The 23,902-nt window shown below is 52.9% G+C and overlaps 1 protein-coding gene across 2 annotated transcripts in view; it reads right to left on the bottom strand.

Annotated features, from left to right (window-relative positions):
- Positions 1-23,902, bottom strand: part of SYNJ2 (synaptojanin 2) — a 112,573-nt gene that overhangs the window by 39,646 nt on the left and 49,025 nt on the right. Inside the window, exons 3-6 of one of the 2 annotated variants that reach the window (XM_070376959.1) lie at positions 21,688-21,958; positions 17,503-17,728; positions 9,800-9,883; positions 2,445-2,506 (exon numbers count right to left, since the gene is read on the bottom strand). In XM_070376959.1, the coding sequence (XP_070233060.1) occupies positions 2,445-2,506; positions 9,800-9,883; positions 17,503-17,728; positions 21,688-21,958 (643 nt within the window). Of the gene's footprint in view, positions 1-2,444; positions 2,507-9,799; positions 9,884-10,204; positions 10,426-17,502; positions 17,729-21,687; positions 21,959-23,902 lie in introns of those variants that run through there. The other variant, XM_070376960.1, reaches the window with a different exon arrangement.

The raw sequence follows: 23,902 nt of genomic DNA, 5'->3' as shown, positions 1-23,902 counted from the left end.
AGTAGGGGGAGACTCCAATATTCTTACCACCAGCTATTGAAAAGTAACTATAATTTTAATAATGTTCAGTTCAGTTGCTCAGTCGTGTCCGACTCTTTGCGACCCCATGAATCGCAGCACGCCAGGCCTCCCTGTCCATCACCAACTCCCGGAGTTTACCCAAACTCATGTCCATCGAGTCGGTGATGCCATCCAGCCATCTCATCCTCTGTCGTCCCCTTCTCCTCCTGCCCCCAATCCCTCCCAGCATCAGGGTCTTTTCCAATGAGTCAACTCTTCCCATGAGGTGGGCAAAGTATTGGAGTTTCAGTTTTAGCATCAGTCCTTCCAATGAACACCCAGGGCTGATCTCCTTTAGGATGGACTGGTTGGATCTCCTTGCAGTCCAAGGGACTCCCAAGAGTCTTCTCCAGCACCACACTTCAAAAGCATCAATTCTTCAGCGCTCAGCTTTCTTCACAGTCCAACTCTCACATCTATACATGACCACAGGAAAAACTATAGCCTTGACTAGACGGACCTTTGTTGGCAAAGTAATGTCTCTGCTTTTGAATATGCTATCTAGGTTGGTCATAACTTTCCTTCCAAGGAGTAAGCGCCTTTTAATTTCACGGCTGCAGTCACCATCTGCAGTGATTTTGGAGCCTGAAAAAAATAAAGTCTGACACTGTTTCCCCATCTATTTCCCATGAAGTGATGGGACCGGATGCCATGATCTTCGTTTTCTGAATGTTGAGCTTTAAGCCAACTTTTTCACTCTCCTCTTTTACTTTCATCAATGTTAGAATAGCTAAATGTAGCTTTTTAAAAAAATAGGGAGACATAATGCAAAAAACAGACGTAAAACTGATTTAGTAATGCAATCTTTACGTCTGAAACTAGAAAAAACTGGAAGACAACACAGGACAATGTTAAAAGTGGTGGAATTTTATGCGCTTTTAGATTCTTTTCTTCTTTAAACAGTTTTGCATTTTCCCCGTGTCTGCAATAACGTTTCTCTCGTAAATGGAATATTTTAAAGTCAATTATCACAAAAGAACCATTTTGGCCCCATAAAGGCTGGGGGGGGGGGTGGTGGACACAAAAAACCTGTCTTACTAGCTCTGAAGGAAAACACTGCAGAAAAGAACAAGGATTTGAAAGTGGGCAGTCTATGCTGCTCTGCAGACGGTTGACAATAAGCCTGCCTGCTCATCTTCAGATGGGCTTCTGCCTCCGTGGGGAGGAATTCTCCCAGGGCCATGGTCCTAGCAACCCTGCCTTGTTTCAGTCTCTCCCCTGGGAAGATGCAGGGCTGGATCAGATCTAGGCGATCAAAGCCTCCCCACAAGCTGGCAGGCTGCACCCCGTCCCTGGAGCCAGGCAGCCCCGGGGGGCGGGTGCTGGAAGAACAGGACATGCATGGCCTGACTACTCCAGGCTCTGTGGTTCCTCCTGCCCACAGAAGGTGCGTCCTGGCCTGAGGTCTGACATGTGGAGTCAGAGCAGGGCCTGCTCAGGTGAGTAGTAATACACCAACTGAGGGACACAGGTGGGATGGTGTTACCGATTTTAAGGTCAAGAAGAAGGCTGCAAGCAAATTTAAAGTCCAAATGAAGCTTCAGGTAGCATGATTAGAACACTTAAAAAATTACTTTGAAAATTATTTTTATAGCCATTAAGATCATTTTAAAATTAGCATTCAGAGTAAAAACAACATATATTTTAAGAAGCTAATAACTTTCAAGTACAGATTACCAAGAGTTTAGGTTAGTGATGGCTTTTCTTAAGCTAGCTGAAAAATAGGAAGCGTGCAATGACTCAATCGGTGCTTTAAACAATTAACTATGTATGACCCAGAGTTGAGAAGGGGCGACAGAGGACGAGACGGCTGGACGGCACCACCGACTCGACGGACGCGAGTCTGAGCAAGCTCCGGGACCTGGTGACGGACAGGGAAGCCTGGGGTGCTGCTGTCCATGGGGTCACAAAGAGCCAGACATGACTGAGCAACTGAAATGAACCAGAATTTCTTCTAGAATGACACATAAAAGCTAACAGTGGAAATTGCGAGTTAGGGCACCTCTGCCTTTTCCCTTATACCTTTCTATACCATGACTTTGTAAAGCCTGGGAATATATAACTTCAAAAACAAAAGGAAACTGGCTTGGAAATACCCTATAGTTTAGATGATCCCTTATTAACTAGGACAAATAGATAAAAGCGTGACTGCAGAAGGAATGGATAAAATAACTGCAAAGTTTTACCTGAGCAATTTATTAAATGAACCTGCAGGGAAACCTGAGAGCAAGGGAAAAATTCCACTTTGTAAACTGCCTTTTGGCAGAAAGAACCAGAGTGAAAGGCAGATTCAGAGTGCACATTTGGGGTCTCCCCCTTCTGGCCACTCCCTGGCCCCCCATCCCACTGTCTGATAGGAGGAAGGATGGACTTGACGGCCCTACCTGTCGAAGGCAGGGGCGCTGGCCTCCAGGCCTCTGCTGAGTCTCAGATGATGGGAGCCAACCTAAATCAAAGAGAGATGACGCTAGTGATTCCTCCGGCCCAGGACTCGATTGCCTTCCCATTCGCCCTCCGCCACCAGCCAGGCCAGAGCAGGAGCCCCACGGCCCCTCTGTGGTCTGTTTACAGCTCAGGATGGCCAGACCCTGAACCCGAGTCCGGCTCTGCTGTGGCCCTCTCCTAAGTGCCGCATGGACCATGCCAGCTGGACTCATCCACAGAAGACAGACCACGAGGCCCAGGTTGGATCCACAAACACTTCCTCGGGGCAGAGGTGTAGCCCAGCCAACCAGGAGAGAGAAACCAGCCTCCAGCCTCTTCTGCGAGGCCAGGGACCTTGACTGCCCCTCAAATCTGAGCTGCCATAACTACCCGCAAATGAATCTGCCTTACTATCTAGAACTACTTACTTCACACTGGCAGCTTAAAACGCAAACTTGAAACTACATGTTGCTATTGGCTGAGGGCCTCTGAAGCTGGATAAATCTAGGACAACCTGACACGGAACAGTGTTAAGGATAGTAGCGGATTATAACCTGATGAAGAGAACAGGAATCCAGGAATCTCTACAGAGGCGAGCATGCTGGCTGGGTGGATGACTGGATGGATAGATGGATGCGGGCAGGTGGATGGGGCGGTGGCCGCCTGGTGAGACGACTAGCTGGGTGGGGAACAGGGATGGGGAGAAGGGAAGGTTTTTACAGCAAATACCAACCAATAAACACAGAAGGAGTGATGGGAAATCATCGCCTTATAACCATCCCAGGAAAAAACTGTTCGGCAAAAATCATCCATTGACCATACATCTTAAGGGAGTTTGACGAGGAGCAGGATATTTGCATGGTTGCAAAGTGTCTCCCGTAAATCGCTTCTCGGTTGAAAAGTAAGACATATTAAACAGAGAAACTGAGGAACACCTTGCACAGGTGATTGAAGTAACATCACGGAGGAGGGGCCAAGGGACACTGTGGGCTCCCAGCGGGATGGACTATCTGAGGACGTGGTCCTTGGGCAGAAGCGGGCCTGGGATGCTCTCTGGAAGGTCACCCTTCCTCTGTCACCTGGACAACCCTTTAGTCCGGCTGCCCAAGGCCTCACATCCGGCCTCCCCATGCTGGGCCCTGCCCATGCCCGGCTCGGACACTGACCTGCAGCTCTCCTCTCCGATGTCACTTAGTCCTGAGGCTGCTGTGGGTCAGAGCCGCAGGGAGCAGCTTCGGGCAGGGCTAGAATGAAACCACAGCTGGCCCCGCACACAGGAACTGACCTCGCTGCTTTTTTTAGTCTCCCTCTTCCTCCTTTGCCCACCCTCCTCCCCCAGCCAACTGGACGCGTGACCGACCATTCCCTTTTGGTCTCTAAAGCCAGAGGTGCGATCCTAAACGCTCCAGGCTGAGCCTGAGGAAGTGGATGGAAGAATAACGCCTGGCTGGGTGGACATGGAGTGTCTACCAGCTCGTGAGAGGGTCCCAGAGCCACAAAGGGCATCTCTGAACATCTCCCCGCCCCTCCCCTAGTTAAAGATGCCAGCCTCTGTGGTCTGGATCCTTGCCATCATCCTACCTGGTGGCTTTACCTTTATCTTCACAAGCCATGGTGTGTCCCAGCTCCACGGCTAAGGCGTTGGCCTTAAATCAGCCATGATGGGAGTATTTATACCACAAAAATGGGCAAAAGCAACAACTCCAAACTTCTCCCTCCTGGCCCCAGAAAAGCTGGTTTACCACCATAACCTTGAGTGGTTCCCAAGCCTTCTGCACATTGGAGCCATCTAAGCATCTTTAAAACAGCATGCATGGCTGCTCCCACCCGTCGTGATATAATGGGGATAGCACACGCCCTGAGCACCAGGAATTTTATGAGTGCCCAGTAGCTTCAACATGCAGCACTTTGGGCACCACTGGGGCAAAATTCAAACTTCTCAGTGTAACATACAAAGCCCATGTTCATCAGGACCTAGCTGGCTTCTCCAGCCACACCTTTCCCCACGAACTTGTCCCCCTGGCCGAGCTGTAGGTGGCCGAGCCAGCACAGTTCCTGGATGTGGTCTGACGCAGGGGTTGCAGCATCTGCATCGTGGTCCCCTCTGCCTTCCTGGCCGGGGTGACCCCACCCCACCCTTCCCAAGTCAGTTCAGACGCCCACCCCCGCAGCACAGGTGTTGGGGGCCAGAGTGAGGCACTCCGCCCGTGGCAAAGGTCATGAGGAAGGAGGCTCGACATACGCAAAGGCGGGATCGAGCCTCAGGAGTCTCCCTGGAAATCCTCGAGCATCTACCCCCATAACCAGAGCCTGCCTGCTTTACTACTTTGTGCTCTCACCTACACCTCTGACTTTACGGGGAGCTGTCCCCACCACCTCTTTCGGAGAAGGAGTTAACTTAGAGCTCCAGTTAATAAAAACTCCTGGGCGTGACAAGAATGTTTTAACCTACAAACTCCTCTGAAGGTTCTCTGGCCTGACTGACAGGCTTGTCCGGCCACATGTGATTGCTCACAGCCTCCCAACCATGAGAGGCACGAGATGCTTTAAACCTTCTAAAAACAGGTTCCTTAGAAAAGTTAGAAAACTATTAGTATAAGTATAATGGGCTGATTAGAAATTGTATTGGTGAAGGGTTTTTCATTTGTTGAGCCAATGTTTGTTGCTAAGACTCCACATCCCCTGCCCTTACACACATTAATGAATATATAGAAGAAATAAGTATTAACCTTTGATATTAATCACGTTGGACCTTAGGCTAAGTAAATTCTTTCCTTAATTAAAACCCACTACACCCTCACCCTATAGGAATGTAACTTTATCTGGTACTTTCGGAAGGTGGTGTCTGTTTCAAGAATAATCACCCCTGGAGAAATAAATGTCCTGGTTGACTGACCGCTGTCACAAGGAGAGGGTCATAAATTGTCAGCAGGCCCCCTGGCCAGAAGATGATGTAACATCCCTAAGACCTCCGTATACATTTGTATGAAGCACCTGACTTTGATAAAAGTCAGGACTGCTGACCCCGTGTGACTTTTGAATAACATCTCAGTGTATAAAAGTAGACCATGGAAAATAAAGAATTGGGATCAGTTCCTTGAAAGACTGGTCTCCCCATGTCTCTCTCTCTCTCAAATTCTGGCTGAGTCTCCATCTGGAGCGCGGAACCCGCCATGCTTACTAATTATGCCTGGGCTTCTAAGATCCGACCGGGGAGGCCTCAGTGTCTCCTCTCCTTCGGGAGAATGGAAGGACGCCTGCGGCCTACGTAAGTGGTGCAAGCTTCTTGTCTTGAAGTTTTATTGGTCTCCCGCATAAACCAAGCTACTCAGCCTCTTTTCTCCACTGAATTTTCCTACTGAGCTATCCTCATTCTATTACTCTTTACATCTTTAATTAATATCTAATTGAAGCTATTGTATTCTGATCCTCACCAACGACATCCCTGCTTCGAATACCCTGGACCAGCCGGGGCTGGACCCCAGCACACGGGGACCTCAGTCGCCCTCTCTCCTGGCTCTGCTCATACCACACCGTCAGGACCTGTCCCTGCCTCCCGGAAGGCAGGGGCAACCTCTGATGTCAGGTGTCTGAACGTACCAGATGTGTGATGAGAGCCTGCGGGATGAATAAACGGCTTCCCCGGGGGTGTGTATGAGGGCTGGGTGGTGGAAGAGCCCGGAGACTGGTCCTCGCGCTGCACATGAACTCAGAGAGGTGAGGACACTGTCTCTACACCACACAGCATCCCCGTGGGGACTCAGTGTGAAACTCCTACTCGACTCATAGGGCACAAAGAGCCACACCTCTCCTAATGCAACTTGGGCTTTTGTCTGCGTACGTGCTCAGTCGCTCAGTTGCGTCTGACTCTTTGCAACCTTGTGAACTGTAGCCCGCCAGGCTCCTCCATCCACGGGATTTCCCAGGCAAGAATACAGGTAGTGGGTCGCCATTTCTTCCAGAGGATCTACCCAACCCAGGGATGGAACCTGTGTCCCCAGTATCGGCGGGCTGATTCTTTACCAGAGCCACCTGGGAAGTTCTTCTGTCTCTTAGATGCTATATTTTATGTTATGAATAACATTAACAACTACCATTTTTCATACTTTTTAGAGTCTATATACTGTACTGAATTCTAACACATTTCATGATATTCAATCCTCTCCATAACCCTATGAGACTGGTACAGCCAACCCCATTTTACGGAAGCGTAAATTAAGGCTTAGCAAGAAAGAGTTTTTCCACTTTTTTTTTTGAGATAAAAACTTCTCAACAGTATATGGTTCCTAAGTAGGGGAACCAGAACCTGAACTGGAACTCAGGTCCCTATAACGTCAGAGCCTATGCTCTAAACCACAATAAGCTGTCTTGTGACCTTATTTCTTTCTGTGATGTTGCTGGTGAGCCCAGGAGCTTTGTGCAAGGCCCGTGGTCTGCACTGCGTGTACCGGGTCATGCTGGCTTCGGTTCACATCCATTTTAAGCACTTTTTTCTCCTCATCCCAACCTTGTTATTATTTCTAAAACTGCTGCAGTATGATCCATCTCACATCGTCTTTGGAACACAGGAAGGTACAACCACCCAACTCAGAGCACACAGGGCTGCGTGCCCCGGAGCTCAGTGAACAGGCTTTGACGGGGAGGAGGTGGATGTGGGCACGGTGGGAGCCGCAGAGGGGAGTGGTCTTCTCCCTCCTCGGCTGAGCCACATGAAGCTTCAAAACACAGACCTGACCCACCAGTGCAAGACCTGTCTGTGTGTGCACCTTACAGGGAAGAAGACGCTAAAGCAACAAGAGCAGCAAAGTCTTCAAACGAATCCTATATAAAAACATCACTAAATAGACTGAACTGGAAGAGCAACTAGCTTTCGATATGGCTCTTTATAAACGGCACAACCTGCTGACATGACAAAGATGAAATGTGAGGGGAACGTGTTGCTGGAAACGCAGTCGGGACCCAGGCGTTTGCAATGAAGGTCCTGGGCCTGTGAAAATGTGTAGACAAATCACCATCCACAGACCTCTCTGCACACCCCCATACCCTCATACCCCCCCACCCCCCTCCCCCCCACTCCCCGCAACCAGGGCTCATCTGCTCCCTGGGGCAAGCGTAAGAGGCTGCAACACTGCAACTTAAAATGCAAGCTATTCACCTCCAAATCTTTGCACTGTTCATCTAACCTAAGTGAAGATGGAGTGAGAGTTTTTCAAAATGGAAAAAAACCACCAGACTGATCGTCAGACTTGCTACTGATAGTCCAGGTAGGGGGTTTGAGAGCTAACCCCCTCCAAAGAGGACCTCATCTGCCTTTGATGCAGAATCATATTTAGAGGGTAAACACAGGTATCAAACCCAAAGGTTAGCAAAAGATTCATGAACACTGAAGTCTTTTTGAAACTTATTTTGAAGAAACCACGAAGGCTGTAGAAGAGCCTTAACAAGCATCATGAGTCCAGGAGGTGCTATAGCTGCAGAAAAGTGAGCCAGCCAAGGTCCACAGATGCACGGCTGCTCCACGGCAGGGTCAGGCTGCATCTAGAGCATCTGCGGGTTCAACGTGAAGACCGAAATTAAAGAAGGGAATGACAAGCTTTGTTTTCAGAAGAGAGAGACCAGAGCATGGCGAGTTCTAGAAACAAGACAGAGATGATGAAGGAGGGTCCTGGAGAAGATGAAGTGGAAAAAGGGGGACCGTGAAGGTCCGAGGACGCAGACTTCGTGTGGCACAGCCCCTGCAGAGGCAGACTGTGCAAGGCAAGGAGAAACTAGCTAGTAACAATGATGATGATGACGGAGCCATCCTGAATCATGACCTCAAGCCTGGAAGAGCAACCCCAAACTGGGTGAGAGGCTAAAACAGACGAGTTCCAAAGGGTCCTTCCCAAACTCTAAGATGCTCCCATAACCACCCCCGCCCAGGAAACTGCACATCTAAAGAAAATTAAACTTCAAAACCCCTTCTAGAATGTCTAGAATAGGCAAATTAGAGAGACAAAAAATAGATGAGCGGCTGCCGAGGACTCGGGTAGGGCTGGAGGGGATGGGGAGTGACCGCTGATGGGCACAGGGTTTCTTGGCGGTGAAGAATGTGTTCTAAAATTAGACCACGGCGATGGTTACACAACTCTGTAAATGGACTAAAACCCAGAGAATTGTACGCTTCACAGGCTTCTCCAGGTTTCTCTGTGTTAATTATATCTCAGCTGAGCTGTTTAAAAACACAGCTCTCTGGGGATGGGCTCCAGGGAACACTCCATCCGTCCCCGGGAGTGCCTCTCTCTGCAGCCACTTAATGCCACAAGCTGCTGCACGCGTCTTAGGTGTTCCTTTCTGTTGGAGAAACTGAACGTTCTCAGAGCTTTTTCCGTAGAACTCAGAGCCCACGTAAGACATCTGCCCACCTGTCTCCCCGAAGGGCGGACAAGCTTCCTTTCCACAGCTGCCAACTGCGTGAGGACAAGGTGCCCACAGCTGAGGCCAAGTCAGGTCAAGGGCGGTGAGACCCGGCGTGTCAAACACTCCCAAGGATCTGGCAGGTGGCCCTGGGCCTCGAGCCCTCGGGAAGAAGGGCCAAAGCGATGGAAGCCGGGCACAGGGGTCTTGTGAGGGCACCTACATCCCCTCTGGCCAGGGAGGAAGGTCCAGGAGGACATGGCCAAGACCCTCCTGGGTAGGAACTCCCTCAATGGGGCTGCGTGCTGTTTGGTTGATGACAAATGTGTACTTGGCCTCATACCCTGAACACTTCCCAGGAGACAGAAGGCCAAACAGCCCTGGCACCGGCCAGAGCCCCACGTGGGACAGCAAGGGGTATTTTTAGAAATCACGAGAAACCAGTGTGCAGTTCTCAGGTGGTCCGGGAACAGGCACCTCCAAACACCAGACCTGCCGCACGGCCACTAGGGCCCCCCAAACCTTTCAAAGCTTTCCAGGAGGGTCACAGGTCTCAAAAGACATCAGAGGCCACATTTTCAACGCACCGAACTGGGGTCTGAGCAAAGGGAACTGCAATCACACGACGTGGTCCACTTACCCCCAGAGACCTCCCATCTCACCAGTGTCATCAGGGAGCTCGAGGTGGGAAATCACACAACGCGTGTGTCTCTGTGTACAACACCACACACACGTGCAACGCTCACATGCACATGTGCACACACACTGACAGCTCAGCTCAATCCAGCTGGGCTGGGGAAAAAGACCTGAAACTGTGCCAGGAAAGAAACACGATGAGAAGAAGCAGCCCACAGCGGTGTGCAAGAGCAGGTGAACAAGGACAGACAGACACACACAGACAGGCTTTCTCATCACTTACCTGAAGCCCTGGCTGCTCCCAGAACAGCGGAACGGAGCCTCGGATTTGGACAAAAGAGGACACGCCATCATCCATGTAAATTGTCTGCACCGCAGAGAGACAGAAGGGGAAAGGTATTCTTCAATGAAAGCGAACGTCCCGGGGCCGGGTAACGGGATCCGGCTGCTGAGACCCGACACCAGCCAGAGCGAAGGGCGGCCGCGGGCTGGGGTGCCCTCTGCCCCTCGCCCCGCCTGGCCCGCTCTCCGCCCTGCAGGCCAGCCCAGCGCACGGGCCTGCAGGCCACCCCCCAGCCTCCGAGGACGGACGGGAATTCCCACAACCTGACCCACCTTCCCCGAAAAGCCCCGCAGTCCCCTCCCCACCAGCTTCAGGAACAGAAGCAGATGGGCTCTGGGACTTAACTGAGACCTTCCTGGAAGCCCTCGACTGTCAGCCAGTCAGCCGGCCAAGCAGCAGGCGCCACTGGAAAAGGACCAGAGGAAGTGAAAGGGAGCAGCGGTGGGCAAAGCCCGGCTGGCGGCACCTGACCGCCCGAGTCCAGACTGGACATGACCTCACAGTCGGTCCCGGCCCCAAGCACTGTGTTCCTAAGCGTGTCACGGAGTCCACACACACACACACACACCCCTTCCGCAACCTTACACACACACACCCCACCCCTTCCACAAGCTTCCACACACACCCATTCCACAACCTTACACACACATACCCCTTCCACAAGCTTCCACACACACACACACTCTCCACAAGCTTCCACACACACACCCCTTCCACAAGCCTCCACACACACCCATTCCACAACCTTACACACACATACCCCTTCCACAAGCTTCCACACACACACCCCTTCCACAAGCTTCCACACACACCCATTCCACAAACTTCCACACACACACCCCTTCCACAAGCTTACACACACACCCCTTCCACAAGCTTACACACACACACACACACTCTCCACAAGCTTACACACACACCCCACCCCTTCCACAAGCTTCCACACACACCCATTCCACAAGCTTACCCACACACACCCCTTCCACAAGCTTACACACACACACCCCTTCCACAAGCTTACACACACACACTCTCCACAAGCTTACACACACACGCACACACTCTCCACAAGCTTACACATACACACACCCCTTCCACAAGCTTCCAGGGTGACAGCACCTGCAGGACACGGATGATTCTTACAAGTTGAAGTATCTCCCCCCACCCCCACCGCACACAGTTCCTTCAGGGCGTACCAACTCTTCACCTGCCCGCGGGCCCCCACGGATGCTCTAGCGCCAGGGAGGTCTAAAGGGACAAAAAGTACAGTCCTGAGCGTCATGAGGGGGAGGCTGCGGCAGCTATCAGATGCTGCCCTTTATCTGGGTAACTCTACCCTGGCCTGGCAGGGCCGGCCCGGGCGATGCCGTTGGCCCTTTCTATTTCTTACTGGCCTGCTCCCTCACAGAGTAGCTTTCCATGTGGCTAGATCACACTCAGATCACACATGCATTAGTAATTCTGCAGTGGAGGAGCTGAACATTAGACGTGAAGGTTCCCTGGACTACAGGAACCACGTAAGCCTGGTCATCATTAGGTTGGGCTGAAACTCTATCCCTTCATCTCCAAAGGAAAAAATGCACTGGGTTAAGAACTTGTCTGTTTCCAGATACTGATCACCAGCAAGTGGGTTACCCACCACTGTTTTACTGACAAAAGCAGAAGAAAGTAGCAGGCTGTTTAAAGTACTGTTGGCTACAAAGAGATTAAATGCATACAACCACACACACGTCCAGACTCTTGAGAGATCACCAATTCGGCCAACATCTCCACGTAAAGGCAACTCGTAACTGAGCCCAGGATTTGGTGTATGCTAAGGACTTCCCTGGTGGCTCAGATGGTAAAGAATCTGCCTGAAGTGCAGGAGACCTGGGTTTGACCCCTGGGTCGGGACGATCTCCTGGAGGACGGAATGGCAACCCACTCCAGTATTCTTGCCTGGAGAATCCCCATGGACAGAGGAGCCTGGCAGGTTACAGTCCATGGGGTCACAAAGAGTTGGACATGACTGAGCTACTAACACGTTCGCTTTCAGGGAACTATTACCCTTCACTTTATTTTGTTGTTATTTTAGTCACTGAGTCGTGTCTGACTCTTTGCAACCCCATGGGCTGTAGTCCGCCCGGCTCCTTGGTCCATGGGATTTCCCAGGCAAGAAAACTGGAGTGGATTGCCATTTCCTTCTTCAGGGGATCTTCCCGACCCAGGGATTGAACCCGTGTCTTCTGATCTGGCAGGCAGATTCTTTACCGTCAAGCCACCTTCACCTTATATAACAAGCGCTAAAAGCATTGCTTCCAGAGTTAGACATGCTGCTCCCGAGCTGGAACTCGCACAGAACCAGCTTCAGGAAAACCCCCGACAGGCAGTCCCAGCACTGCAGACCCCACGCCTTGGCCAGGAAGGAAAGATGCCTCCACATTCCTCCATTCCTCCTCCCGCATGAAAATACCCCGCTCTGTGCCCCATCCTGTCGTCAGGAACACCCGCCTCTTGGTTCCCAAGGTGACAGGACAGCCCCGACTGTCACCCAGTAGTGACGGATTTGCAGGGCTTTCCTTTCTGGGTGAAAGAACACAGGTGTTGATGCTAGTGGGAGATTCAACACCTGTGGCCTGGCTTCACAAAGGTAATTTTAACAGCGGGTACCTGGCGGAGGGAGGGGAGGCACAATGAAGGGTGAACACAGGTGAGCTTGCGGGTTCTAGGACACCACCAACCTGGGTTCCACACTCATCTGATCCGCGGGGTGGCCTTGGCTGTGTTCTTTAACCATCTCCAGCCTCAGTTTCCCTCTCTCAACGGAGCTTGCATAACCTGGATCACAGAGGTGTGGACGAGGCCCCGCAGGGGAGGGAGTGAGTCGGGCAGGGCTCAGGCTGCAGGCAGGAGAGGGAATCTAGTGGGGGACAGACAGAGGTGGGGGTGCCACACAGCAGGCGGGACGTCAGGAAGGGGGAGTCACGGCGGAGTGTGGCTCGAGGCCAGGCCGGGGGCCCCTGGACCTGGCACCTGCGTGCCCTCTTTCACAGAGAGGTGGGAGCAGCGACCCAACAACCCCCAAGAGAAAGGGACAGCAGGAAGACTCGCCACTGGTACTGATGCTTTTCTCTAAAAGGCTTTCAGCTGAGCTTCTATTGCAGGATGAGGTGTTTGCTGTGAGGAAGCATTTAACAGGAGGCTTCCTGTGTGCTGTTTTGGATCTGTCAGGAATTCTCTGTTCCTTATTAATTCCTGAATATTCAGGAATTAAGAGGAGAGGGAAACCTCTCCCGGGACTGAGGAATCCAGGCATTTCCTTCATTAGTGTTTCTATATGGTGATAAGTACCCTCTTCCTTCTTGTGAACCATACGGTAAAAGTGATTGTTTACAACTCTCTCTCTCTTTAATATGGATCGCCTATGTTTTTAAGTCTGGAATTTTAATCTTTATCTTTGCTGAGAATAACTACCTTGTAAGACAGTATATATACCCACACCATGTTCAAGACCCTCTCGAGAAGGTGCTCTGTACCTTCACCCCATCGAGAGGGCGCCTGAGGCCTTCGTGAACAGAGCAAGCCCTGTGCCAGGGGCTTTATTGGCTTTCTGCATAAACCAAGGAATATCAGCCTCTTTCTCTCCTTTACTTTCTTATCGTTGACTCTGACCACCAGGTTCCCGTCCATTAAAGGACCTCAACAGTTTGCAAACCAGTTCTTTCCAGGTCTGCACTCACGTCCCTCCCGACCTCCCTCATTAATCAGTGGCCTTATCTTCAGGAGCCAAATATTTAGCTTTAGCTTTTGCTTTCTTTGGGTAGACAAGGGGACTTTCTGGGCTGAGTCACGGTGGCAGAGCATACCCACCAGGCAGGTCTTCCAGCTGAGCGGCCAAGACTCCAGACGCTTCCTCCCTGTCGCCAGGGAGACCAAGATGCCATCCGCACCTGCATGCTAATGCGTATCCAGAGCACAAATGCACACAGAACGTATACATGTGTGCACACAAGCATGTTCACAGCATACATATGCCGGCGTGCCCCCCGCCCCCCCGAACAAAAGCCCCCTACCCACAAAGTGCACACACACATAGCCTGCCTTGACGGAGAAAGACTGTTCTTTCCTCTGAGAGAAAAAACATAAAAGGCAGGAGTGGGTGGTTTGAGAACACCTCCCTTTTCTGGCTTCCCAAGAGTCTGACTCAGGAGAAGCCCATTTGCTGTCTCCACATCAGGGATCTAGCCGGCTCCATCTCGCCCCATCTCTTGTCTGGACAACGGGGGCACCGCGGCCCGTTAACCACCCTCAGGCGCCTGCTATGGGAGCCGCCTTCCTGACGCCTAGGGGCTGACGCCTCCCAGCCCATTAGCAGGGGACACAGGCTGGAGGTGACCCACTGGCATCACAAGGGGCTGAGCCGCCGGAGTTAGGGCGCCTTCCTGCCTCAGGCTCAGTACCAAGCAGAGCCGCCGCCTGCCCCCCTTGGGTGCGGATGTGGGGTTTCAGACCCTGCCGTTTCTCTAAATGCCAGGTCAGCAAGCAGGCAACACCTTGTCTTCCTTCAGGCTCCTCCTAACACACAGACCTCTCCCTGCCCCCGCTTGCTCTGCTATCTTTCTCGTCTCTCTCCAGGCAGGAGGTTTGCAGCTGAACACTGACCACTCACCCTGGGAGACACCCCCGAGATGCAGACGCCTGCCCACGAGGGGCCAGCTGGCTTGTTTCCTTCCTGTGGCATCCTCAGCCGGTAGGGTCACCATCAAACTCAAGATGTGCATCCGGTTGCCAACGAGGATGCTCCTGGCATCAGCTCTGGGAACTGACTCCTCTCCGGGGTCCCCTTCTCCCCCACATGCCAGGGCAGTCAGGCTGTTCAGGGGTGGGGGGCCCCCGATGGGCGTGAACCATCCCCGGCTCCTCCCTTCCATGGTGGAGAGCACGGGGCCCTTGCGGAGCAGCCTGGGATGAACACGCCCCACGAGGAACTGCCCTGGCTGCCAGCCCACGACCTCCTGCCCCATCTGGGTCTGTGAAAATGAAATCACTGGGCTGCAGACACCAGGAGCCGTGGGGCAGGTGCGGTCATCTCTAAAGCCTTGCTGGGCTGCCACGCAGTACTGGAGGCGACCAGGTCCCTGCCTCTGAGCCCAGAAACTGGGCCCACGGGGGTACCAACGCAAGTCACCAGGCACCTTAGATGAAACAAAGAGCAGAGGCTCAAGCCCTGTGTGTAGAGAAATGAGAAAAGCAACGACCATAGGGATTTCTCATACACCTAAGTGTACTGCATTTAAAGCAGAGTCCTAATCTGCTAAGGTCAGATGGTGCTCTTGCAACGGACTGAATTGTGTCCCCCCACCCACAAAGGATATGCTGACGTCCTAACCCCCAGCACTGTGAACGTGACCTGATTTGGGCAGAAGAGGCACTGCGGGCACAATTAGGTAAGCACGGTCAGGTTGGGGTAGGACACCATCGTCCAACGTGCCTGGTGTCCTGGAAAGGGGAGGAGCCACATGGAGGAGTGGCAGGAGTGGGTGGTTTGAAAACACCTCCCTTTTCTGGCTTCCCTGTTCTGGACACCAGGACAGAGACTGGCGCGATGCTGCTACGGCTGGGCCACCTGAAGCTGGACAAGGAGAGGTGGACCCTCCCCCAGAGGCTCCAGAAGGAGCACGACCCTGCCCACGCCCTGATTTCGGACTCTGGCTTCCAAAACTGAGAGACGATGCATTTCAGCTGCTTTAAGCACCCTCACCCCCTAACTCCCCCACCCCGCAATTTGTGGTACTTGTTACAACAGCTCCAGGCAAGTACCACCATCTTCTTGACATTTTCAGTGTTTAAATGTCTTATCTTTCAGGAACGGACAGTGAGCCGGGGGGCAGTGCTTTCCCGATGACTTCCTTGACAAGATACAGTAGATGGGGCACCAATTAAAAAAACAAAAGCTGGTTGAGGGACTTCCCTGGTGGTCCAGTGGTTAAGAGTCCGCCTTCCAATACAGGGGACGCGGGTTCAATCCCTGGTTGGGGAACTCAGATCCCACATGTCTCAGGGCAACTAAGCCAGTATGCTGCAACTAGAGAGAAACACCTGCAAACCCAGAGAAGCCCACGTGCCGAATGAGGAGCCACACGCCATGACTAATATGACCCGAGGCAGCCAAAAACAAACAAACATATATATTTTAAAAACCTCGTGGTTATAAGAGAGGAGATGGGGGCCACGTTTCCTCTCTCAGTTTTTAAAAAATATTTATTTGGGTGTGCCTGGTCATAGTTGCGGCACGTGGGATCTAGTCCCCTAACCAGGGATCGAACCCAGGCCCCGAGTTGGGAGTGCAGGGTCTTTGCTACCGGACCACCCAGTGAAGGCCCATCCTCTGTCATTTTAAACCAGGTGTTCATTCACCAGCCTCATCTATGTCCAGGAGAGCAGACAGTGGGAAAACAGAAGTCACAGGCAAGAAACTGCCCCTGTCACTCATCTTCAGGCTGCTGATTGAGGTCCTCCTACTCAGCATCTGACCCCTAGAGGACCCTCCCCCGAACTGTGCCTTCGGAAAGCCCAGGCAGGAGCAGCTCACACACCAAGGGCAGGGACTCAAACCTGTGCTGAATTAAACCGCTCAAGTCCTGGTAGAAACCACCTGGTGCAGCTGCAGCAGTAAGAGGGGATGCGAAGTCACATCTCCACTAACTAAACACGGGCTGTTTGCAGCTTGACACGCATGGCAACACCGCACACGCGCCGTTCGTGGGCTTTCCTTTATGACTGACTCCACTGCCAGTCTACATGGTGGTATCATCCTACAAATTGCATGTTAGCAAAAAACATAAATAAATAAAGCATCTCTGGGAATGAGAACAGAAGTTAGGGGGATGAAGTCAGTAAGAGATTAAGCAGATGATTCTACTCCATAGAACTGAAAGCAACTGATGCCCAACACGGAACTTTCACAAACCTTAGCTGCTAAGACTTGCTTCTAGGATGAAGCCTCAGGAGATCAAGAATGAAAAATAACTTTCTTCTCTCATCCTTCCATTACTCATCTACTTTTATTGTTTCCTGTTTAGTTGCTAAGCCATGTCCAACTCTTTCATGACCCCATGGACTATAGCCCGCCAGCTCCTCTGTCCGTGGGATTCTCCAGGCAAGAATACTGGAGTGAATTGCTATTTCCTTCTGCAAGGGGATCTTCCCAACCCAGGGATCAAACCCACGTCTCCTGCACTGCAGGCACATTCTTTACCACTGAGCCACCTGGGAAGCCCATTCATCTATTTACTTTTGTCTTTAAAAAATTTTCAAATCCTATTGGTTCAAAAAAAAAAAAAATCCTATTGGTTCATCCATCAGCTGCTCTCTGAATAACCACCACCCTTCCTGATTGCAGCAAAAATTCCTGCTGTTTTTTAGCTGCAATTACCCCAGGTAAGCCATGTTTTTCCAGCATGAGAAGAGAATCAGGAGAACACCGTGCAAACCAGAGGCCACGCTTGCAGACACAGCCCCAGGGACACTTTCTGTCCTCCTTCCTGGGAGAGTGAGGAGCCACGATCATCAGAAACTGCCCCCAACACCCTGAGTGGAAACACATTTGCGTGGGTGCATCCACTCTGAGCCACCGGGGACCCCGGGCTGGCCTGGGCACTGACCTGCTCCGTCTCCACGAAGTTGGACACGTGGCCGTCGTCGTTCACGCCGCGGGTGTGGAAGCGAGCGCCAGCACGCTCGCAGCTGATGCGGGAGATGAGGCAGGCCTTGGCCTGCTTGTGAGAGGCATACACCGTGCGGATGGCCACCACCCCGCAGATGACCTTCAGCAGCCAGTCACAGCAGTTCACCTGTTGCTGCCTCAGGGGCACGTGCAGCAGCTGGTTCCTGCAAAACGGAGGCCACAGTGACTCAGGCCGCCTCACACCCTCCAGGAAACACTGCACTCGTAGCAAGCAGGGGCGATGCCTGGGGGCCGTATTCCTGCACTGCACACGCCCCGTGGACTCCACACTCGGGACACACAGCAAGGACGTTCACGTGCTCTAGGGGCACCACAAACGGCAGGGCCACCAGGACACAGGCAGTGGGAAAGGGCTACTCCCGGGCGTCAGCATCAGTGATGGCATGCAGGTGCAGGTGTCAGCCAGTCGCTGGGCTTTCAGGGAACCACAGAGGAGCTTCTGTTTACATCAGTGCCCTCTTCAGTTTTTGAATATAAATCCCTTCAGTAACAATTTAATCATGTTTTATGATGAAAGAATAATGATAAACGACAAATGATAAAAATAATTAAATACGTGCATGCTTATTTAAATTAGATACAGATTCCACAAGGTGAACATGATGAGAGTATTACAAAGCAATGGGAATTAAATAAAAAGGATGAGATGAACATAAAACTTAAAAGTTCCAGTACTTCCTCCCCAAACCAAGTGGATGGTTCTGGGTCTCTGGCGTCCATGATCTTCATGGGATAACAGCCAGCATTTAGAAAGGGAACCAAGCTCCATTCTAAGTGCTTTGGGATGGATCGACCCATTTCATCCTTGTATCAGCCTATGTATAGGCATTATCATTCACCCCATTTTACAGATGAAGAAACTGAGGCACAGAGGAGAAACATTTGCCCAAGGTCACAGAACCAGGTACGCGTGGCATGGAAGCTGTGCTCTTCAGCCCAAGCCTCTCCTGCCAAAGGCCCTAACTATAGAGCTGCCCCCGCACATAGTCACACCGGCTCTCATGTCTCACTCACCTCCCCGACACCCACGGGAGCTTACTGAGCAGGTGATGGCTGAGAAGTGGGGCTTGGGGGTGGTACGAACCTCAGGCTGCTTCCAGACTCTACACGCTTCACCCAGGGAACCCGAGCTGTGCAGTTCTGAGGTCCTTCACATGCTCCCCCAGAGGCAGGGACCCCCACCGTGTAGCGAGCTCATCTAGATCACGGTGTATTTAAAAAGGTAGCACCACTCCTGCCCTGAGCCCTCATCAAAGACGCAGCGCCCGCGTTTCTGGAGAAGTGTGCTGTGAGCTCTGACATCCCAGGTGGCTTCTCCAAGCGGCAAGAGCAGCCGCTCCCCACTCTCAGGCCAGCCTCCTCCCTGACATGGCCACGTGGGCACTAAGGGACACACCGCCCCCCGGGAAGCAGGGCCATGTCTGAGCTCTCACACAGGGCGCTGGGCTGCTGAGGAATAATGAGCTCGAAGCATCACTTTACAAAAACACCTTCCCCTCTTCTGAATCCCTCTCTGAAATTCAGCTGATAAACCAACTTTGTTGTTGTTCAGTGGCTCAGTCGTGTCTGACTCCTTGCAACCCCATGGACTGCAGCACACCAGGCTTCCCTGTCCATCGCCATCTCCCCGAGCTTGCTCAAACTCATGTCCATCGAGTCAGTGATGCCATCCAACCACCTCATCCTCTGTCACCCCCTTCTCCTCCTGCCCTCAATCTTTCCCAGCATCAGAGTCTTTTCCAATGAGTCAGAGCTTTGCATTAGGTGGCCAGAGTACTGGAGCTCCAGCATCAATCCTTCCAATGAATATTCAGGGTTGATTTCTTTTAGGATTGACTGGTTGGATCTCCTTGCTGTCCAAGGGACTCTCAAGAGTCTTCTCCAGCATCATAGTTTAAAAGCATCAATTCTTTGGTGCTCAGCCTTCGTTATGGTCCAATTCTCACATCTGCACTAAATCAACTTTAGTAACCCATGTATTAAATCTGCATCAAGGGAAGGTCTCCAGAATGTTCCAGGGTCTTCCAGCCATACGTGATGGCTGCCATCAGTCATCAGGGGTCAAAGCAACCTTCTGCTAAACAGACAACTCTAAACAATCCCTGTTGTAGTCACACTGGCCTGACCCCCTGTAGGACAGCTCATAACCCTGAAAGAAGAAACCCATACCTATAAAGGAAAAGAGCTTGCATCTCCTTCCAGGATTTGATTGTACCGGGAAGCAGTTATCGACGGGGAAAAGTAACCACCCAGAAAAACGCCTTCACCCACCAAACCCCCACTCTCATGCACCAGCCGCGTCTATTGCTGACCCCATCTGACTCCAGATGTGGGCTCAGATCTTGAACCCAGCACCCCTAATGGTGGGTTCAGGCAATCAAGCCCGTGACCATGCAGCCGGGCCTGACTCAGTTGTGGTGAGCTGCACAGGTGCCGCCCTGAGCCCAAACACCACGCACCGTCCAGGGCTGGCTTCTCCTGGCCAATTGGAGGCAGTCCAGAGTCCACCTGGGGCCTCCCCCTTCCCAAGTCCCTCTCAGTCTTCACTGGGTGACTCCCTGCTTTGTCTTTCTCTTCCCTGTGTACCTCAAATCTCCAACCACAGAGCTGGCACAAGGAGCCCTGGGAACAGTAGGTAGGTACAAAGGGTGACACAGACTCCCCAGGCATTCAAGGCTTGTTACAGCTTCCGAGACCTCTAGCCTCAGCTCATCAGGCAGTCCCGGCTGAAAATGGCCCCGTGGCCTAACAAAGACTCCTTCATAATCCACAGCCCCTGCGTCCCTGAGCTTGGCTCCCTTCAGGAGCACAGACATCCGCAAAACGGAGCTAGGGATTCAGACACACCATCCGCTGGACCTGATATCCGGAGTGTGGTCCTTGAACCAGCGGCCCTGGCGCCACCGTCGGCCGCTTGCTGGAAAGGCAGAGTCTCGGGACCCAGCCCAGTCCTGCTCAATCAGAATCTGCATTTTTAACAAGATTCACGTCCTTGAAGTCTGAGCACACTACTGCCCCCCCAAACCCCACATCACCAGAGAACCTAAGGGGATCTGGGGGACAGGCAGCACGCACATATACAAGGACACCGTGAACCCCTCTTTGTCCAAGTGGAGTCAGGAGCTCGCTTGTGGGGTCCCAAGAGCCAAGGAAAGTACACTTACAGGTGATGAAACCTGTGACCTCCTCTGTTTGGGCAAAGGGAGGAAGGAACAAACAGAGGGCACAAAGATGCCTCATCCGCCCTGACTCAGGGCGGGAAAGGCCCCAGAGGCCAGCACTGGAGCCAAGAACACACAGTCCTGTGAGGCGTCTCTGAACAATTCCTACAGCAGGACTTCCATCTCTTCTGCTTCTGACTCGAACCTCCGGGTAAGTCTGAAGGGAGCAGCTCCATTGTATGCAAATCACCAGGCCCCACCCCGGGTCTTCCACGGGACCTGTCAAAGGTCATGAGCCCCGGGGCTGACAAGGGGTGACAACTGACACTGAGGGGCATCCACGCCCGTGGTCTCCGAAGGGGCCCATTACCGCCCATCACCTCGGCAGGATGACTCGGCTCTGCCGCTGAAACCGACAGGTTTGGCTGTGGGATTAACAGCGTGGGACCTGGAGCCAGGATGCCTGGGTTCAAATTCCCTGCCTCATTCAAGCCTCAGTCTCCTCACCTGTAAAATGGGAAAAACAGACCCTACCTCATTGTTTCCTATGAGGAGTATGTGAGTTACGACCCACAGAGAACTTAGAAGAGCGCTTGCTTTACAAATGTCTGTCCGCTGGAGGATCACCACGAGAACTGAGGGGCCCAGGGGAGGCGCTGAGCACAGGCCCAGGCGCTCAGGGAGCACCGGCAGATGCCGGCACTGTGCTCCTTAGTTACGGAGCAGATTTTCCTTCCAGAGTCTACATAAGACCACCTTGAACACCCTCCCTGATTCCAGCGGGGGCTAGTTTTCCTCTCATTGTGCAGAGAGCGTGGGCACCAATCACAGCTCCCACAGGTAACCCACGTGCCCGGGGATGATGCTAAGAGACAGAAGATGCAGGTGCTCATCAGAGCCCGCCCTCCGTGTGAGCCGGGGGCAGAGGACCAGGGCCTCACCAGAAGAAGGAATTCCCCCACTCGGAGCTGTCGTCACCCTGCTTCTGCGCCCGGACGGTGAGGTCGAAGCAAGACCCATCGTTGGGCCAGGAGAAGTAGAAGACCCCCGAGTTGAGGATCTTCCGCAAGGCCGTGAGGCGGTCCTCCTCCTTGGCCTCTTCCTGGAGAGGGTAAAAGTCGGTGGCGGTGATTTTGTAGATCTCGGCCTCTGGGATTCTGCCCACAGATGTGCAGCCTGTCACCAGAACCAGGAAGCTCAGGGAGGTGCCACCTGGAAGGCAAGTGAGACACGGGGACTGAGGATCGCAGGCGGTGACACGGGTGACCGACAGCCGCAACCACGAGATGGACTTCCTGTTCTCTCCCTCACCTCCCAGCACCCCGCCTTCAGCTGAGGGATCCGCCTGCCACCCGAGCCCAAAGCCGGCCCGGCCCACCAGCAAGAGAGCCACCTGCAGCCTGTTAAAAACTGGAACTCTCAGCCCCACCCCACCAGGCCTCGGGGGCGGGGCCAGCAGCCTACTCTTAACAAGCCTAGGGGTTCCAGGTGGGTCCTCCCCCACCCCCAAGCCTGACATACTGCCTGCAGCCTGCCCAGTCCACACCCCAAGCCTCTCAAATCCACCCTCCCCACAAACCCCCAGGGCCCCGTCCTCCAAGCGCCACTAACAGAGCGGCCTGATTTCAGACCGACTTCGCCTCTCCCCACCACGCAGCACACAGAGTCCAGCCGCTCTTATGGGCTGTCTCTGTGGCTCCCCAAAGCACCCTTGCACCCCTGGACTTCTGCCAGCAAGGCCTTCCTTCCCACTCACCTTCCTGCCCCCACCCTCTAGACCAGCTGGGGCCTCCTTGATGTCTCCACCCACCCCACGCCCTTCCCAGGAGAACTCCTCTCCACCCTTCTGGGGTCAAGTCGGCAGCACCTCCTCTGGGGAGCCTTCCCTGCTCTCCTGAGACACCACCAGGTGCCCCTTAGACACTGCGAGGAGCACTCAGATGTTCCCTCTTAGTTCTCATCACATACAAAGCTAACAGCCTCCTTCCGTGCACGTATCCCCCAGCCGACTGGGGGTTCCTTAGGGACAGACTCTGTTTGGTTGTCATATCCCGGCAAGCCGGCACTTCACACAGCAAGTGTTTGATGAAAACGTCCTAAATAGGCCAATGAGACAGCAGCTCAAGCCCCCTCGCCCCCTCCCCGTGAAAGGCTACCCCAACCACTGCGGACCCTGTTGTTCGCAGGAGGAGAGACACCCCCCTTCTGGGGACCCCACCACACCACCCACGGCTTTTTCTGTTCCACGTCCCCAGGTTGCAGCAGGTCCAGGCACACAAAGGTGCTCGAAGACACGCGCTGGGGGCGGGGACGGTGGGGACACTGACCCACCGTCCTCTATTTCAGGAGAAGGCCCAGGAGACAACTCGGTGGGTAGCTGGCCTCGAGGGGCTGGCGTGATTCCGGCAAGCCGGCCAGAATCCTCGTCCCACCAAGGTTTAAGGGACTCGCTCCTACCAAGACCTACTCCGGATGACCTGTGGTCACCGTCTGGAGCCGTGGTGGTCAGCGTTCTCAGATCTCTGGACACTCCGCTGAGACCCTGAAGACAGCACTTAACAGGAAGACAGCACTGCTGGGGGCCAGGGGACGTCAGGTTTCATTAAAGACCCCTTCATTCAATAAATAGGTCACCCACTCCAATAGGCTTCGGGGGTAGGGGAAGAGGTCACATACCACCTCTCCGGTCATGTGATCAGGAAACCTTTATTCATTCTGTATTTCTGGCTGTGCTGGATTTTTGCTGCAGTGTGGGCTTTTCATTGCAGAGCACAGGTTCCAGGGCATGGGGGCTTTGGGAGTTACAGCACACGGGCTTAGCTGCTCTGCGGCCTGTGGGATCATCCCAGACGAAGGCTCGAACCTGAGTCTCCTGCCTTGGCAGGCAGATTCTTTCCCACTGAGCCACTAGGGAAGCCGGGGAAACCACTTTGAAACAACATAAGAATAAGGCCGTCTATGGGGTCACACAGAGTCGGACACGACTGAAGCAACTTAACAGCAGCAGGAATAAGGTGGTTATGGCTGTGGACAGTGACAGGAGTCAGGGGCCGAGTCTCTTAAGGAGAACCAGTGTCCTTTCTGGAAAACAGCTGGGGTTTGTGTGCGGCTGACGGCCTGTGCTAGAACCAGCGCGCAAGCATCTCATCTGCCTCC

The sequence above is a fragment of the Bos mutus genome, chromosome 9 (genome assembly GCF_027580195.1).
Source record: "Bos mutus isolate GX-2022 chromosome 9, NWIPB_WYAK_1.1, whole genome shotgun sequence".
Taxonomy (NCBI): Eukaryota; Metazoa; Chordata; class Mammalia; order Artiodactyla; family Bovidae; genus Bos; species Bos mutus.
The sequence above is the reverse complement of the archived record's forward strand: the minus strand, read 5'-3'. Positions and strand labels throughout refer to the sequence as shown.